The 19,038-nt window shown below is 27.7% G+C and overlaps 1 protein-coding gene across 1 annotated transcript in view; it reads left to right on the top strand.

Moving 5' to 3' along the window:
* The window catches only part of LOC123305056 (acetylcholinesterase), a 402,811-nt gene extending 398,133 nt beyond the window's left edge, over nucleotides 1-4,678 (top strand). Inside the window, exon 6 of the mRNA XM_044886661.1 lies at nucleotides 4,419-4,678. Coding sequence (XP_044742596.1) covers nucleotides 4,419-4,531 — 113 coding nt within the window. The 3' untranslated portion in view covers nucleotides 4,532-4,678. The remainder of the gene's footprint in view (nucleotides 1-4,418) is intronic.
* Nucleotides 4,679-19,038: the final 14,360 nt, after the last annotated feature.

The raw sequence follows: 19,038 nt of genomic DNA on the forward strand, positions 1-19,038 counted from the left end.
TACCATAGATGTGTTTTACCTCCTTTCCGCTGATAATTTCATTTATCAGCTCCTCAATTTCAGAGGCTGAGTGCACCTCCTTCATGCATATACCATGCACTACACCAGCCCATCACAACTATTAATTAAATTAATTTGTTACGACGGCGGGAATTAGAGATTGGTTTTTTAAACCTTTCTAATTTATTAAAAATAATGCAAACACTGATTATGAATACTGCCAATACAGGGTATTTTAACAATTAACTCGGTCAATTGTTAATTTCCACTTTTTATATAATGTTTGAATGTCCAAGTAGCCTTAAACGGTACATCAACCTCACCCTATCCTTAGTGATGTGTGTTTGGTGAAGTAAGATTAGAAGAGTTCTTCTGAATACAAAAACGTCTAAATTAATCTTTCAATATTTCTAGATTTGAAATGTTCAAATTTATCACGAATATCAATTCTGTAATGCGAGCTTCGATCAGAAAGCATACTTGTTTTTGTACTATTTTTTTGGTGGTTCAAATCAGAAGAGTGAAATAAATTTAACCTGGCACGAAAATCAAATGATTTCAATTTTCGGAGTGAAAAAACCGTGTATCAGATCGTAAATAAATACAATTTCTTCGCTAGGAAACAAACAAACTGCATTGAGTTGTATTATACTCAATTTTAATATTATTTTCTACATAAAAGTTTGTGTCTGTTTTTCTCTCTAGCAAGTTAATGTTTTCAAGTGTTTACCGCAACATTTTTACAAAAAAATAAAAGTAAAAAACGTTTTATTTTGAACTTTAAAGTTCGAAGTTAATGAAATATATATGTGTGATAATATCTACGTGTAGGTGGTATATGTGTGTTATATCTTTAAAGTAGTTCTTACAATTTTGTATTGTTCAGTTTCACCAGTCACACTACTACACGAACAGTGCCATCCATATAGAACTTAAAACAAACAAGTAATGAAGAAGAAGAAACGAGTCTTTGTTTCGCAAACATATGTACATATGATGATTGTATCAGAGGGTTGTGGGGGTGTCTTTGTATATTTTATAATATACAGGTGTCTCAAAATATGCGCCAAAGACAAGCAAAACAATATCAAAATGATATTATAACAAAAACAATTTAAATAAAAAAGACTTTTTTTAGGATAACACTCACCATTAAATTATCTTTTTCCTTAGAGCCTTCTTCAAACTGAACCGAATTTGTATATCACCGTCTATTTTAAAGTTCTTCCGGGTACCCTAAACCCGCACTTAAAACATAGCTAAGAACACTCCCCATTCAATTATATTTCAAACGAAACAAAAAACATCCAAATCGGTTCATCCACTTAGTCGCTACGATGCCACAGGCAGACACACATAGTGGTCAAACTTATAACATCCTTTTTTTTGGTTCGGGGGTTCAAAATAGGAAATAATTTTTAGTATGAATCAGTCATACATTTGTAAAAGTTGAATGAGCTCAATTTAAAATATGAAGGATGATTTCGAGCGCATCAGGCGTTTAGTTGACCAATCGAAATTGACACCAGAAGAAAGATAATTTAATTGTGAAAATAATGGTATAGGCTTTCTTAAAAAAAAACCATTCATGGGAAAAATTGGTTAATATTAATTTAATTAAAAATAGCCATAAACATTTTTCGATAGAATAACAATGAAAAAATGTGTCTCATTTGGTTATCAGATGGGCAAAGATCAACCTTACACCGTCTCACAGACCAAGAGTGTAATTTTAATTTGCCAGACAGAAATAAGATTGCTTTAGTAGCTCACATCTAGCGTTAGCTAACGGAAGGAATATTCAAATTCGGCAGCCCTGAAATTTAGTCTCGAAAATTTTAATAGCTCTCGTATGAAAAGGTGGAAATATATTTAAAGTACCTACCCTGTATATGAGAATAGATGCATCTTCTGTAAATATATGAGATGGTTCATAAAGATTTGGTGTTAAATTAAATTAAATGTGTTGAACTCTCTTGTCTTAGTTCATACATTATTTCTTACTTACAACAAAAAACCCATGACATCTAAGCTTTTATCTTTCTCTTAATTTTCTGGAGATAAAACGTTCATTTCTATGGCCTGCTGTATATTTCATCAAATGTTATGTCTACCATAACAGAATATACCTATGTTGTTTGGAATCTTCGTGGATCCAAATGCCTTTTAATAATTCTCGTAGCCATTTACGTTTATAAGTATTAAAAAGAAGTAACGCAATGTCAATTCACTTCACTTCGCCTTTCCACTGCACCTGAACCGATGATACGTAGATGTTCCTCAGTCGATTGCAATCACCGTGACCAAAATAGTTTCTTATAGAAACGAAAAAATACAATTCTTACAATCAGTTGTTCATTTCTATCTTTCTAGAAACACTCCTTCTTGATTTATCCTCCTTAAAGAATATAAAAAACCTGTTTTTGGCTTCAAGAAACGAAATTGTTTTTATCCAACTAAATATGTGTATTTATTTTCCACGTTAATTTTGGAGGTTTTTTTCGAAAAAAGATTTCTCTTATATGGTATCCAGTCCTCGCGACACTCAAAGGTTGTCAGACTTTGTACTCACACATCCCTGTATAACTGATGTTTAAAATTGTATCGCATCTTCATATTATAAAGTTTACATTCAGGTTTTAGAAATAGCATAGACAAATTTATTAGAAAACTTAAAACGTTTTAACGAGAATAATACATACATACCACTCCAAACTCTGGAGCAAGAAAGCAAGTAGGATACAAGCAACATATAGAGTCGTCTACTTTCTTACAAGACTATCATAACTTTTCAAATACAAAATATAAATATTAGTATTATATAATTCACTAACAGAGATGAAGATTTTGACACAAAGATAAAGGCAGACATATTTTATTTTATGTGTATATATTATTTTAAGTTTTCCACTTGTTTTTAGGCAAATCTCTAGCCCGAAAAAATGGGTTGAACATCCGATCTGAATGCCATTGCCATCAATTGTTAGAATGCATTAAAAAAACGTTTTTTGGCTTCGTTAAGTAACTATGTAATCAAATCTGGAATTCAATTTTAACCTACTTCTAATTTTTCGATTAACTTGAAAATTTGCACACACATCAAGGTCCAGGATCATCAGATAAACGATCGAGAGTCCATTTACTTTAAAATAAAATTAGTAGATAATTTAAAAACAGAGAAGGTGTAGTGGTTAAGGTGTCCGTTTTTCATGCGGAAGGTCGGCAGGTCAAAACCAATTCACTTTTTTATAATTTTTTTATACTTTGTTACTTAAAGAGTACAAAGTCTTTTACTTAGTTAGACTAAAAACTAAGAAAATATATTTTCTTCTCTCCAGGTGGAAATTGTCAATGCTAAACAAAGTTGCCGCTTTCCGACTTTCTCGAGCGGAAATAGGTATTCACACCACGGGAGCAAGTAAAGAAGTAAACTATTTTCGAAGGGTTTATATGTTAGAGGCATCTAAAACAGAGTCCTAGCGCATTTTTCTGACTAAGAACTGATCTATTTGTCTATTTGTACAGAGTTTTTGATGTAAAGTAGACAGGTACTTGAAATCAATCAGTCGCGAAAAGTCTTAAAAACTATTGGTGAATAAAGTGAGAGATGTTTTTTTGCCAAGTTGTAAAAAGTTTTCGGCATTTCCGTTATTTAAAACAACAATTCCCTATCATAATTTTACGCAAATTATATATTGGGAAAAAATGAATATTTTTTATAATTTTTATCAGCATCTGATTTTATGAGATTATATCACTACCTTTGAAAAACATGATAGGAATTCAAAATTTGTGGTTTGAGTATTGAGAAGTTAAGGAATAAATAAGAGCAAATCGCATATTTTCAATTTTAATTAAAAATTCAATTTATTTGATGCCTGGATGACTATTTCTCCATATATTTCCGAGAGTTATATATTTACCTGTCCGAAGCATAGCGCGCTGCCCATTAAACTTCGGGCAATCTTTCGAAAATACTCATATAATTGTCCAACGAACCCATTTTTTATATTGTTTGGCATCATTTTTGAAAAAACCAAAATCATTTTTAATTTTTCGTTAAAACTATATCTGGTAAGTTTGAAAAAATTCTCGACTCAATATTTTACAACCTTTCTGTAAGCTCGAAACGAACACCTACGTTGTTTATGTAAATTCTTAAAACTTTAAGAGAAATAATTATTTTACGAAAATATTCATATACTCAATAATGTGATACTTTTTGAGAATAAATTATTTACAGTATATTTAACTTATTTCATGTGTATTTCAGAAAAATTTACATACCTATCACATATTTCAATCTGCAAATGATCCTCATCAGTTTAATTCAAAAAAACATTAAAATTTTGGCGGAAAACTTGTTTTTGTATTTTAATTTGAAACACCTACTAATACTTTTTCCTTTGTTTCAGCAGCAGTGGAACGTCCGTGCGAGAGTGGAGTTGTCGGTGCCATCTCATTAGGAACAACACAAAGCCTTTCAATATGGATAGTCCTAATGCTAATCATCACGTATGCACCACTTTAAATACGTATCCCTCAACAAATTTGCAAGAAAGCAACATAAAAACCTTTCCACCCAACAAAAACATATCACAAATATTAGTTTGCAAAATTTAGCATTCTGATAATGAACCCAAAAAAAAGGTGTAGACAAAAAATTTGATAGACAAAAAAAAAATTATCGCTATATTTGTAAAATGAATTTATATTTATATATACATATATATTGTGTTTTGGTCAAGTTGTCATCCAAAAAAAATAATGCCAGAATAAAAATAGGAATTTTTATAAACAAATGAATTGATCTATGAAAAAAAGTTTAGACGAAATGTTTTTTATATAAAGTCTTGGGGGTTAGGACAAAAAAAAATATTTTTAAATGAAAAAAATTTATTATTTATACACAGATTTTAATTAAATTATTAAATTAATTAATTGATAAAGGTGGTGTTCAAAATTCATAAATTTATGAATTTGTATAAAGGTTTAAAAAAAAAATTATATAAAATATAATTAGTAGGTTTATATACAAAACTTGAATTTATTAGGCTTTTAAGTTATTTTTTTTCTATTTTATTTTTCAAAGCTTTACATGGGAAAAAGAGATATTTTTCATAAAATTCCCTTCAAATAATTTATTTTATTATTGGGTCCTCAAGTGAATACTCGAGGAACTCCTGATTAATATAACAACGGTGTCTGTTGCTTAAAGCAGAAACTTAATTTATATACAAACATTAATATTTTTCTAAATAAATTAGCAAAAATGACGAACATTTGATAATTCCTGTCAAAGTAATAATTTAACATAAGTGTGTGTTTTTTTTTGGATATATTTATCAATTATTTCTATAGAATCGAAATTACATTTTGGTTCAACTTCACATCAGTTCTTAATTCAAGCAATTAATCAAATTACGTGTAATTTGTTTCTCCTCAATTTAATAAGAACTATTTCCACATGGGGTCAAGTTAATCCCACAAGACTAGCCAAGAGGTTTTGAAACATTTATGACTCAAGAATTACGTCTTTGAAACAAGAAGTTAGGAGTTCGATTCCGAATAAATGATTTAAAACTTTTCCAACGACAATCAAAGATTTCTATTTTAAATATAATGTTTTTTCAACATAATTTTATTATGTCAAAGATTTTGGTATAAATTTAAAGAAATTAAATCAACTTCAAAGAGTGAATGAAGAACAGACAGCGACTAAGTATATAAGTATAAACATTTTCCATGTCAGAAAATATATTTTGTTTTCTTATAATAAAGTTTTAGTACAATTTTCTTTTATAACTTTATATTATTGTATATATATGAAAAGAAAATACAATTTTCTGTTCGTCCTTTTTTTTTCTCTATATATTTTCCCTTTAAATGAAATGAGTGTAAAATGTATAAAATGCATTTCTGTAACATTAATTATAAAAGTCATAGCTTTCATTTCATTCATTTTCCTCCATTCTAAGTTTTTCCAAATTAGTTTATAAAAGGAAGTTTTTAGTAATCATTATATTTAAATTCTTTTTATTTTATTCGTTTCTGTAGTTATAGTACGGTAATGATAGTGTTAAATGTTTTCAATCAGGTGTTAATTGATCATTTTTAGTAATCAGGGGCACGGCAGTGCCCCCGCCAAATCGAGCGCGAAGCAAACACTGCCGTACCATCCCTTACTGGAACCATTTCGCCACATTTTCAGGTCCCTATTTGAGAATCTCTGGATAAGACCAGAACACAGAAATCGTCATCCAGTAAGCTATAATCACATACTTAAAATCCAAAATTTCAAGTCTGTAGGTCATTTAGTTCCGAAGTTAAGCGAAAGCAAAGTTTCGCATTAAGACACTCACTCACTCACCCACTCATGATCATCAAAATAGAACTAGTACTCCCCATAAACTCAGAGAGCTGAAATTTGGTACATTAGGGTTTAACGGCCACATAAAGGGAAAACTATAAAAAGTAGGATAATCGAAAATCTGGAGTACTTGGTTATCCTGAAAAAAAATCAATATGCCCACGCGTCTACAAAAAGAAGTAAAATCCCACCAAAAACATTCTGTAGAAAACTAGCCAAGTTTCGATGGAGCTGCTTGTTTATCTCTAAAAAGTAATGAAATCTAGACAAAGTCGAGCCTAGTCTAAGGTTCCTTACTGCTATTTCTTTATTATTATAGTTAATGTTGTGTGACTTGGCCGTGGACGTTGACGTGGTCTCAGATTGGTGCAATGGTGTCATGGAGCACCTGGTTTTGTACTCTTGTGTACCCTTCAACGGCCAAGTCACAAAACATTAACTATAATAATAAAAAAATCGCTGCAAGGAACCTTATTAGACTTGGCACGACTTTGTCTAAATTTCATTACTTTTTAGAGATAAACAAGCAGCTCCATCGGGTCTTGGTTAGTTTTTACCGAATGTTTTTGGTGGGATTAACTTTACTTCCAAATAGAATAAACGGCGTTCCATTTTGACATGATAAAATTAATTTGTTTAAATTCTAAAAAGGCTGTATTATAGTTATACATTTTGGTATCTGATTATCAAGCTTTTTTTCGCAAAGAGCTAAAAATTATTATAATTAACGCAAAGAAAGGGAAATTTGTGAGTGGATTGATTGGATAAATTCGTTTTCTATTCCGGCCCTAATTTTCTTTTAAAGATCTTATGCGAATAAGTTTATGAGCCTTGCGGCATCAATTTTATACTTAAAATTGACGAGAAACTTCTAAAATACTTCTAAAACAGAATCAAGAAAACGGGTCACCTGGACGTCATCAGTGTAAGTCCCTTAAGGATTCAAATCTGGCAAATGTTTTAGTCAAAGTGACTTAACTTGTCTAATAAGAAATGAGCCATTTCATATTGAAATACTTTTATTTACCGTGACGTGATAAGTAAATTCATGCGCATGTTAAAAATGTGTAATATTATTTTTTCCAATCTGTAGTGTTTTAATTATTTATTAAAAAATATACATACATTCATTTCATTGATGAGAAAAAAAAACACTCACGATTGAAAAAAAATATACGTACATCAGCAAATATTTCATTACAAAATTTGAATAATCATTGCAATAACATGAATTATTCGATCAAGTGGGATTGGGTTTATAAATATCTTGAGCATATGTTACATTTTTTGTCTATGACAGTTTCGGAATATACAAAAACTTACGTGGAAATTTCTTTATCGCCTGGAAAAAGTTGGCCTACTTAAAAAATACCATTTTGAACTGTAAATAATCTTCACTTCAAAATTTATTTAAAAAAGCCTGAAATTATTATGGCCAACGAAATTACAAAAACTTACGAGTTACGTTCTTTATCGTCAACCTTGCCTGGAAATGTTGGCCTACTTAAAAGTACCCTTTTGAACTCTAAATAATCTCAAGATATCAAAAATTGTCACTTAAATTAATTAACATAACAAGTAAAATATTTTTAAATAACCGTATAAGTTCCTTCATTCTGGGTTTTCATTCTCAAAGAAAGATCTTTCATCTGTTCGAATCAATCGAATTAACCAATGGAAATGCCACGTACGTAGCTGAAATGTAAGTGCAAAAAGCATTTATTTTCGATATAAATCCAGTTGATATGAAGAGGCATTTGTGCCGGCAGTCGGCCGATAAACAAACAGCAGCATAATCTTGCTATACGATATTTTTTGATAAAATCAAGCCTAAATTTTATGAAATCACTTGGAATATCTTTATTGTATTTGTGGGAATGAAATTATAGAACTTAGGACTTGATTGGAAATGCTCTTTTCCAAGCGTGAGTCGAAGTTAGCTTTATATTTGCTGGTGCTCGATCCATATGTCTAACTAGGTTTATAAATAAATAGGACGTATCCTAGACAACGGTTTAAAAATAATACTTGATTCATGGCTCCACTAATTATCAAATAAGTCTAAACTAACAAATTTGTGACAAGCCATCTCTCTCTCCAAGATGGACATAAATAAATGTTACCTGAAGAATATAAAATAAATATACGTATTTTAAAACAAACTTATTATATTTATAGAGCATATTATAAAATATTTCTTTGATGTATAAAATATTAAAGAATATATTATTTTTATATAAAATAAAATAAAATAAAACTGAAATGATTATGAATACTAATTTTAATTAGAATAATATAATATTTAAAATAAAAAATAAAAAATGTTAATGAAAAGCATAATATTATTCGACATCACAAGGGTTGTAATCTTTTCTACTTAGTTCTTCTTATCTCTTAGAAATCTTTTTTTTTTCTTTATTTCTGTGTGCATTATCCATCATCATCATTTGCGTAATAAAATTATGTTGTTAATGGGTTTTCCATTGAGAGTTTACTCAAGTTAAAAAACAAATTAAACAAATTGTATATGAGGGTTTAGAAGTTTTTGGTTAGAAGTTTGAACTAGGTTCCTTAGCTCACGTTATCGTCCAGATTTAATCGTTATCGAAAGAAACATAGTTCCCACCGGTTGTCCTCCGACACCTCTCGTTCTATTTTATTTAAAAGAGTATTTCATGTCGAGTTGCGTGATACATAATTGAAACCAAATTGTACCCGAAGCTTCGGTGGGCATATAATTATTGCTGACATAACTTGCAAATTACTGAACCTTTTTTATTGAGCTGAATGTTCCCTTTGACCTACTTACCTTACAGAACGAGTTGATAATGCATCGTTTGGTAAAAATTTTTGAAACAACTAGGTCAGTTAATATGACCTATTGCCCAAAAAGTGGCGACAAAATATCCATTAACGATATAAAATCGAGTGCACGCGGTCGATTCGCTGGTATAATATATGCATGATTCAAATGAAAAGAATATTTTCATGATATCTCATATACAACTTGCTAAATTTTAGTTTTTATTGATCGTACTCTCTTAATGGAAAACCTCTTACTGAAAAAAAACATTTGTAATTAATATTTAAAATTTAATTAAAGTGTTTTTGTTTTTAAATGTAATTTTCATTCTATTTATGATTGTTGATAAATCATTTTTTCCAGTTTAAATCTCTTTCGGTTTTTGATTGTAATAAAATATTATTTTTTTGAGGTTAACAACAGATTTTTTAAGGTTAAAGTTTATTCGATTAGTGAACAAAATCTCGGCAATAGGCATCAAAAATTGTTTAGAGTATCGAATGATTTGTTATGCTCAGCGAGCAAAGATTGGCTAATCAGCCAATCATAGAACTAGAACTATTTTATTTCAAAAGCATTCTCAAGACATCGGAACTAAAAACTGCGAAAGAAAAATTCTTCTCAGAAGTTTTACTTTTTAGATTCGATCGTTTATAGAGATTCCAAATTTAGACCGTATCATTTACGAAACGCTTAACGAAAAACACCACTAATCGAAAAACTTTAAAAATATAATCCAGAATTGTTTGAAGGAATTTTTCAATTATAAATTATCTCTTTTTCTACTTTCAAAATTTTTCCAAAAAAAAAAACAAATGTTTGAGCTGTAACTTAATAAATAAATTAAACAATAGTATTGCCAAATTTAGATGGGTCCAATAACCATGGAAATTTAGAACATTTTAAAATGCTTTTTTATTTCCCTCCTAATTACATATCACATTGAAAAATTGTATACGGTCTTTACAGCTCAATTATTTTACCTAAAAAAAGCCTTTTATCGCCAGTTAATAAAAGTCAGTGAAGCAAAATAGTTTCGTCCAGGTTTAAGTTTGGGAAATATTTCCTTCAGCTAGTCTTCATATACATTAACTGAAGCGTTTTAAAAAGCTTTTCCGATCAAGCTAATTCGATTTTCTAGAGAATATTGGGAAATATATTATTTCAGGGCCAAGTCCATTTTATTCGTTGTTATCAAAAGCCGTGAAGATATCTAGAAAAGTTTTGTGTAAGCTCTCCTGTAACTTTGGTAAAAATCAATTCTTTCCTGTCATCATCGTTTCAGCCATAAAATATTCAGTGATTCCAAATTATGTAGCTCGACTCCTCTTAAAATTCAATGAAAATCGGGAACTTTGACATGGAATTCTGACGGCATTTAACCGAAACCCATTTTTCATATACAGTGGTCAGAGGTCCCTTGGCAATTTTCTGATTTCATCAAGGCAACAGAAAATGATTTAATGCCAATAATTTATGGACTAAACTGCAAAATTTTGCGGGATTAAAATTGCTTTATGCTATGGAATTCTAAGAATTCTTGCTAGTAGAAAAAAAATTACAAACTTTTCACCAGTAAATTTAGAGTGAACTCAAAAATGCAAAACACTCTTTGCTGAAGATATATTTGCATAAAACCAATTAAACTTAAACCTCCACGAAACTTTTTTTTTATTGAATTTGAGCTCTTATCAACTGGACTCTTTATTTTTCAAAAAATTATAAAAAAACTTTTGCAACATACTTATGACTTGGGTACTAAAAATATAAATAGCTAATAATTAGTGAAAAAAAATCTTTATATAAAAAAAAATTCTTGTTATTTTTTACTATGAAAAAAAGCGTCTAATCATCGAAAATAATTTGTAGCACAAACACACACATACCCCATTATTCTCTTCGACATTATCTCCTATTTGTTTCTCCCCTCCAAAAAAAATTTATATAGTCGAATCTTTTTTAAAAATATCCTTGCAATTAAAAATTAAATGTAAATTAATGTTATTAATTAGTAAATATTATAAATCAAAAAAAAAAAAAAAGTTATCATAGTTTTTTAAAATCCTTTGATTTTTTGACGATGCTCATAAAAGCCGGTGATAAGTTGAATTATATATATAATATAAAAAAATATGAATATTGAGAATCTAAAATTGGTCCAAAAATGATCGATTTAGATTGGTATTTTAAATGTGTATAAAAAAAAATATAATATAGGGTCTTTATAAAAAAAAAAAATTATTTCTATTTTAAATTAAGAATTTTTATTATTTTTGAAATAAAACTTTGAGACAACGGAAATTCACAAATGTTTTTAGTAATCGCAGGCGATTTAATTTTAATAAAATATAGTTAAAAGACCTTGGAAACCTCACAACACTCCGAATTTTCAAATCATAAAAGACAATCATAAATTTTTTTCCGGATTTATGATAATTTAAAAAAAAAAAGAAATCCCAAACTTAGAATTATTTATTAATGTGTTTGCGTGGCCACAATCGATGAAGAAAAACTGTATTTCGCTTTGTTTCAAAAGCTTAATAAAAACAATGTTTATACTTTGGAAAGTTTTGTAAAATGAAAAGTTAGGGATTCAGATAGAATTATATAATATACTGAGAAGCACAGAAATTGCTGTTTATTTTGGCTTTCGTGAAAATTTTTCTGTTTTATCGATCCATCGTTTGTTTTTTTTCTCTTCTATTGCTCCAATTTTTTGTACATTTTAAATGACTAGCAGTTTTTTCTGACGAAAGAAGTTTCGTTATGACATACAATGAAAACCATTACATTCAGCCTTCTCAACTTGAAAATACCAGAATATCAAGTCGACCAGATATCAAGTCGACTTGTCATCCATAAAGTCTTCGCTTTTTCTGTGTTTCCTACTGTATTAGGTGCAACACTTTTGGCCAAACAAAAAAAAAAAAAAAATATTTCAAAAATAATAATGCATAAATTTAATTTTTTTTAAGTATAAAAAAAATCCAAAACATATCATAAAGAATTTTTGTAAATAAATGTATTAAAAACAAACAAAAAAGATTATTATATATAATAAAAATTAATAAATAATTTAATATTAAAAATAAAAAATACAACACTATACTTATGCTTATGTCAATAATACAAAAATAAAAAAAAATTTGTATATGTACAATTTATTAATTCTAAAAGTACCAAATTTTATATTGCATTCACAACATGTCATTTTTATTAATTATTAATTATTAATTATTACTAAATATAAAAAACCTATTATATAACTTTAAATATAATATACATAGTCAAATAAATTAATAACACTAACAACTAAGTAAATTAACACTATCCAAAAAGAAAAAAAAAATTAATACAGGAACTTTTACAAAAAAAAAAAATAAAAAAAAAAAAAATAGATTAAAAAAACACAATACATCACAAACATTAAAAAACCAAAATTTTCAATCAAAATATCAGTTTTTAGAATTGAATTACAGGATAGTTCCGGGAAATGGGTTGTTGGTAATTTCTGGGGCTCGATAAGATTCATTTGCATTTCAAATTTTTTTTAAACACAGCTATGAAAAAAACACCCGTTTATGCAATGCACGTTATGTAACTGATACAAAATGTTGTTTAGAATTCCTTACATTTTCTCCGAACGGTTGTAGATCTCAAATCCTATGAAGTTATATTGAAATGAATAAGAGTGCCAGGTTTATCAGAGGGATTCTGTCCAACTCTTGATGTAGAAAACAGGTTTCAGGAACCATCAGTCAATTTCTATCGAAATGAATATTATCCATCCCAGAAATTTACACCCGCTTACCGAAAATCCAACACCTCTTTCGTTAAATTTCTGTTATATGAAACTACTAAGAAATTTAGATCACCTTCAACTTAATCTAAATTAACTACGCTTATGACGTTACCGTATTTGTTTATCAATACGTAAAAATTACACAAAGCTTCTTTATTATTTATAAATTCAAGAAAAAATGGGTCAAATTTACAGGTTAAATAAATCATGACTTTGTCCTATACAAACCAGTCTACGGACACAAATGACTTGCAAAGCTTTCCAAATTGATACAATACAAAGAAAAATTAAAGAGTTTTCAGATTGGAAAGAGAATAACAAATCAAGTGGATTTGTTACAGTGGAACAAATTTGAACATTATAAATGGGAAATTTTTGTAAACAGTCTTGGTGTACCACAGGGCAGTGTACTTGGGCCTCACTAACAATAATTTTTTAATATCTATTTAAAATTGAAAATTTTACCCATTTATAAATTTTTTAACAAAACTATTTGCTTTTTAGAACACCATACTTCTAAAATGGTTATGAAATATAAAAACCTTTTTAAAGAAAAACGTAAATAATTCGTAATTAATTAAATATACCACATATCTTATGAAAATGTAAATAAATAAGACTGTTTATATTTCTCTAATTGCAAATAGTGTTGTTATATTAATTATCATTAATAACCTATTATTTATTAATTAATTTCATTCATTATTTTATGAATTTGAAATTGAAGGACCCCACACTAATCTTGTAAGAATAAAGGTTTCGGTCTTTGCTCATATTGCGAGAATTTGTAGAAATTGGCCTCCTGATCAAAAGTTTTAAAGAGCTCGGTGATGAAAATGTAAAAAAACAGGTCTGTGAGTTGATATGTCAAAAATTGCTGTAAGGTTTGCCAAAAAATTTTAATTGAGTGTGAATTTAAACAGTTAAAAAAAAACTTTCACAATCCTATTGGAACAAAAAACAATTCAGAAACGTTTAAGTCTTTAACAACATGGCCAATGAAAGTTTTGCTCAGGGTACCAAGAACAAAAAATCACAATATAAGCAAATGCGACCGAGATAAAATTTCGATGTGATTAGTGCGGGGTACTTTCCAATATACATGAATGATCAAAATGACAAAGTTAATAAATAGAGAAGTGAAATTATAAGTAAATAATAATACATTATTAATCTTTTAATTGTATTGGATGATCTAACATGTCTGAGTTTGAAAATTCTTCTATAATCAGGGTAGTACTGTATACATACCATCTTTTCTATTTTGTAAAATTTAGTTTTTGCTAACTTTATATCGACACTGTCAGCACGTAACACTTCTTTAATTACAAATTTGCTTATAACTCGGAAACATCTGATCCCATTAACGATTATTTATTACCGCAAATTTTTATCAAGTTTTAAAATATGAGATAAATGATCAGTATTTCTATCGAAGCCGCACAGCTGGTATACCATATTTTTAACTTTATGACATGTTTGTACAAATTTGATTCCAAATAAGTCAGTCATTGAATTTTGCAATCAAAGAAAATTTAGTAAATACTTCAATTTTATACTGAGAAAATTTTAAATTAGTTTCGATACATATGACTCTAGAGGCTTCTGGCAAACCCGCATGCATTTTTAAAAACTAACTACAATGGTATTACCGTACCACAAACTTCAGAAGCCAGGCTAACGCCATTTTAACAAATCGCTCGTTGTTCTCACAAAAAACCATAAAGTTAACAGCAAAGCTTCGATCAGTATGACTTAATTGACTGGAGATGTTTTAGGATACTTCACCTTACCAAACTGATTCTCAACTGGAAACACAAGATTGTGATGATTATGTATAAAATTTGAATTTTATGTGAAACCACAAATTTATTTTGTATTGATTATGAACTCAATTAGATCATCACATATAAAATAAACAATATTATAAATTTAACAAAAACAAACCTCTTTAGTCTTTTAATAACAATTATTAATATTATAATTAATCTATAAATATACATATATAAATTTACAGAGCCTAAATTACATTTTAGAATAGTGCCTACAGATCTATTTTGTATCGTAAAACTTCTTTATACTAAAAAAAAACTATTAGATTTAAAACGTTTATATTATACACGGAGCTAATTTTAATATATAAGTCCAAAAAACAAAAATTAAAGAAAAAAAAAATTTAATAGGCATTAACGAAAAAAAAGGCATGAAAAGAATTATACTGTTTATTTTACTAATGCATAGTTTTTCTACTTATATAAAACCACTTTTGAATAGTTTTATGTTAAAATATTCATTTTTTTCAATAAATTTCAACTTTCAAAGAACTATAGGTATTTAAATTAAAAACGCCTAAACAATACAACATAAGTAGATATGCAAAGATAGAATAATACTAGGGATTTCAATAAAACTTTATAAATACATTTTTTGATTAACAAAGTTTCCAAAAATCACAAAAATTCCTAGGTCATCGGGCTTTTAATTATTATTTTATCGTTCAAAATTGCCTGAAAAAATGATGAATCATATAGGTTATCCTTTTTAATTGAATATTTCTATATCAAAAATTATAGCGAGTGTGATAAAAAAACTATCTAAAATATTTAGACAATCTTGTAGTTTATAATAATACCATAAAAATATAAGGTTGTCGATGATATAACAACAAAATTTTAATTTAATTAGGATTTCATCGAAGATCCATCATTTGATGGACAGAGACGACTTTAGTTAGAGTATTGATGATTGAATAGCGATATCTATATTATCAAATTTATAAGCATCATTTGCACACAATATATTATATATTTTTGCAGTTGCGTGGTATTGTAAAGCCAGAAATAACTCCTTACTTGACTACATAGCAAATATATTGAAATAAAAATGCTATAGTATAGACCTACTTAAAAGTAGTTTTATTTAAGTAGGAAATTTGTGCAAAGGTAAGATAAACAGTATAATTCTTTTCCTGCCAAAAAAAAAAAAAAAAAAAAAACTGCACTGAGAAAAAAACAAATTTTTTAGCATTTTACTCTATAGCTAATTGCAAATTTTATAAGAAAACATCAAACATGGTAAAATACAATCCCAACAAAAAAATGTATGCATTTTTTTTAATTTTATAGAAATTTAAGATACACTTTGAAATCAGAATAGCAATCAATTTCAAATTAAACAAAACCTTATGCAAAATACATATCGTAGTATTATAAAAAAAAAATTAGTAAATTAGGAACCTTTTTTATTTTATTTTTTACAAACGCCAATATGCTACCAAAAAAACAAATGAAAACTTTGTGTGCTGTATTTGTGTGTGCGTTAATGTATGTGTGTAACAAAAAATTTGGTTAAAATTATCCAATTTTCTTTTAAAATGAATATATTACCATGAAAAAAACATTTCTAGGGAAAAATGTGTCAATTTGCTGTTTTCGTTAATGGCTTCATGGTTCATCTTTGTATACGGTACTGAAATATTTATTACTTCATATCCTTGATTTCTTATACAATGTAAATGTCATTTATGTAAAAATATTGCCTATATTTTTAAATAATGATGTTAATTACTTACCGGTATAGGCAATATTATTACATTATTGATGAAATCAGTGTGTAAAAACTAAATCAGTAAAAAAATACGATATAGAAGTTTTAAATTACCCCATCAATGGCGCTAAAAATAGGGCAATTTCTATAAATCGCTGTTTACTACAAGAATGACTCTAAATTCCAGCTTAGTTGATAATCCACATGGTAGAATTAGACAAGGTATGCTCTTGCGCAGGCAGAAGTACGATGGAAACATTCTCTCACTTTCGGTAATCTCTCTCGCACGGTACCCAATCACCGCCATATTGATTATTTGTTTACGTTCGAGCTGTCAAGTTGGTCAATGTTTTGTTTACATATTTGCATTGTCGAGCTGTCTCATAAAAAATTGCTAAAATTCATTTCTAAAATCAGGGAATGTTCACACAAACGTATTAACGTTTTTTACAACATTTGAATCAGCAAGCGGGAACAAGCTAAGATGGCGTCGGCTGGGTACGTGCGCGAATTGAACCAAAACTATTCCTCTATCGCACATACCTTGTCTAATTCTATTTTGATAATCCATTTGTAGATGGATTTTATAACTTTGTAGAAGGCTGTGTATGAATTTAAAAATTTTAACAATAATTTTGACACAAAAAAATTTTTAATATTAAATATGAAATGAATGACATCGGAAGAAAAAATATTGGTAATATATTCAAGATAATGTAATTTTAACCTATGCAAGTAGTTGTACGGCCTGTTTTTTTAAGAAAATCTCTTTTCTACTAAACAAAAAAAATTATTAAATATAAATTCAATTTTTTATTATTATTTTTTTTCGGCTATTATTAAGTACGAAATTTACATTAAGTATAAGTAACAAGAGAAAACAACCTTATGCAAAAAAACAAACAACATATACATATCATGAAAAACGACCTTATTGTATACCGTTTTTTTAAGAAAAACAACAAGATATTATTATTAGTATAAAAGCTAATTTTCACTTTTCTTTATATAAAATAATATGTAAAATTTAAAAGAGAAAATATTGTAAATTATATTTATGAAAAAAAAAATGTTATTAAAAAATATTTTATATTTGTATAAAAAAAAACTTTCTTTTTGAAAAAACTTGATAATTATAATAAAAAGCTTTTTAAAACCATCTGACACTATCACAATCAAAATTGTTGGAGACTTCAAAAAGAACATATCTGGAATACTTTTCAAAGAAAGATTTTATTTAAAAATTTTAGTGTGCCAACATTAATGGAACTCCATATGTTATTTCTAAGAAGTTTAAGGCTGATATAAAAAAAAAAATGGAAGTGGGGAAGTTTTTAAAGTCTCATGTTGGACGAAAATTTTGTAAGAAATTAGCACTAAATTGTGTGTTGTTGAAAGAGGCCTAATTTAACCCTATTTAATAAATTTTTCAAAAATAATGGACACGAGTTTTTCCTTATAATATTTAGCACTTTTTCGTCCAAGAAATTATATCCAGATTGAATCGAAGTCTCTAAAATCTTATGTTATAACTAGCCTTCCCAAAAAAATTTCATTTTGTTTTGGAACTTTGTGATGAACGAAAAATTGAATACATATCATAAAATACAAAGTATAAAAATTAATTATTTACCAAAAAAAAAAAACAAAAAAGATAATTATATATATTATACATAATTAAATATTTAGGGTCTAATTTATCCAAAAAATTTAAATGTACTACCATAACGCGTTTTGATGTGATAATTTCCAAAAAAAATTATTATCCCAAAAAAAAAAAATATATCTGTGCTAAAAAAATTTATGTAAAAAAAATATTTATTTCATCAAATTGTAAAATTAATTGTTATTAAATGCTGACAAAAAAAAAATGGAAACCAAATGCATATCAAGGTTAGTGTCTTGGCAAATCCCTATTTAACACTCTCGAAGAAAAATTTTAATCAAATTGACAATGAAGAAAAAATGGTTAAAATAACCTACAATTTAAATCTAAATGTAAATGAAAAAAAAAAAAATTATAGTTTACGATGTATAAAAATGGCTGTAATCCTAATAAATAAATTATGAGTAGCGATTTATTATTTTATTAAAAAAATATATTATAATTTTATGCATATTTATGAAAATACATTTTAAATGCCTCCAATCAGATTCGAGCTTGGTTCCCTTGGATGAAAATTTAACAAGTATCAGAATGTTAAATTGTCATCCAGAGGTACCAAGTTTGTATCATGTTGGGTCTATTATTATTATAAAACATAGGTTATGAAATTAATTATTTTCTTCAGTCGAGCTTACACCGTGAAAAGTTTTAATAAAAAAATTTTCACAGTGTAAACTTGGCCTAATTAGTTCAAAATACAGATTAAAATAAGTATATATTTTGATTATTTTGTAAATAATAAAAAATTAAAGAAAAAACTATATATTATATTTAAAAAAAAATTATTATAAATAATATACTTGAGTTTTCATCTATTAACTAAATTGTATGAGATGTTTCATGAAAAATTT

Source organism: Chrysoperla carnea, chromosome 1 (genome assembly GCF_905475395.1).
Source record: "Chrysoperla carnea chromosome 1, inChrCarn1.1, whole genome shotgun sequence".
Classification (NCBI taxonomy): domain Eukaryota; kingdom Metazoa; phylum Arthropoda; class Insecta; order Neuroptera; family Chrysopidae; genus Chrysoperla; species Chrysoperla carnea.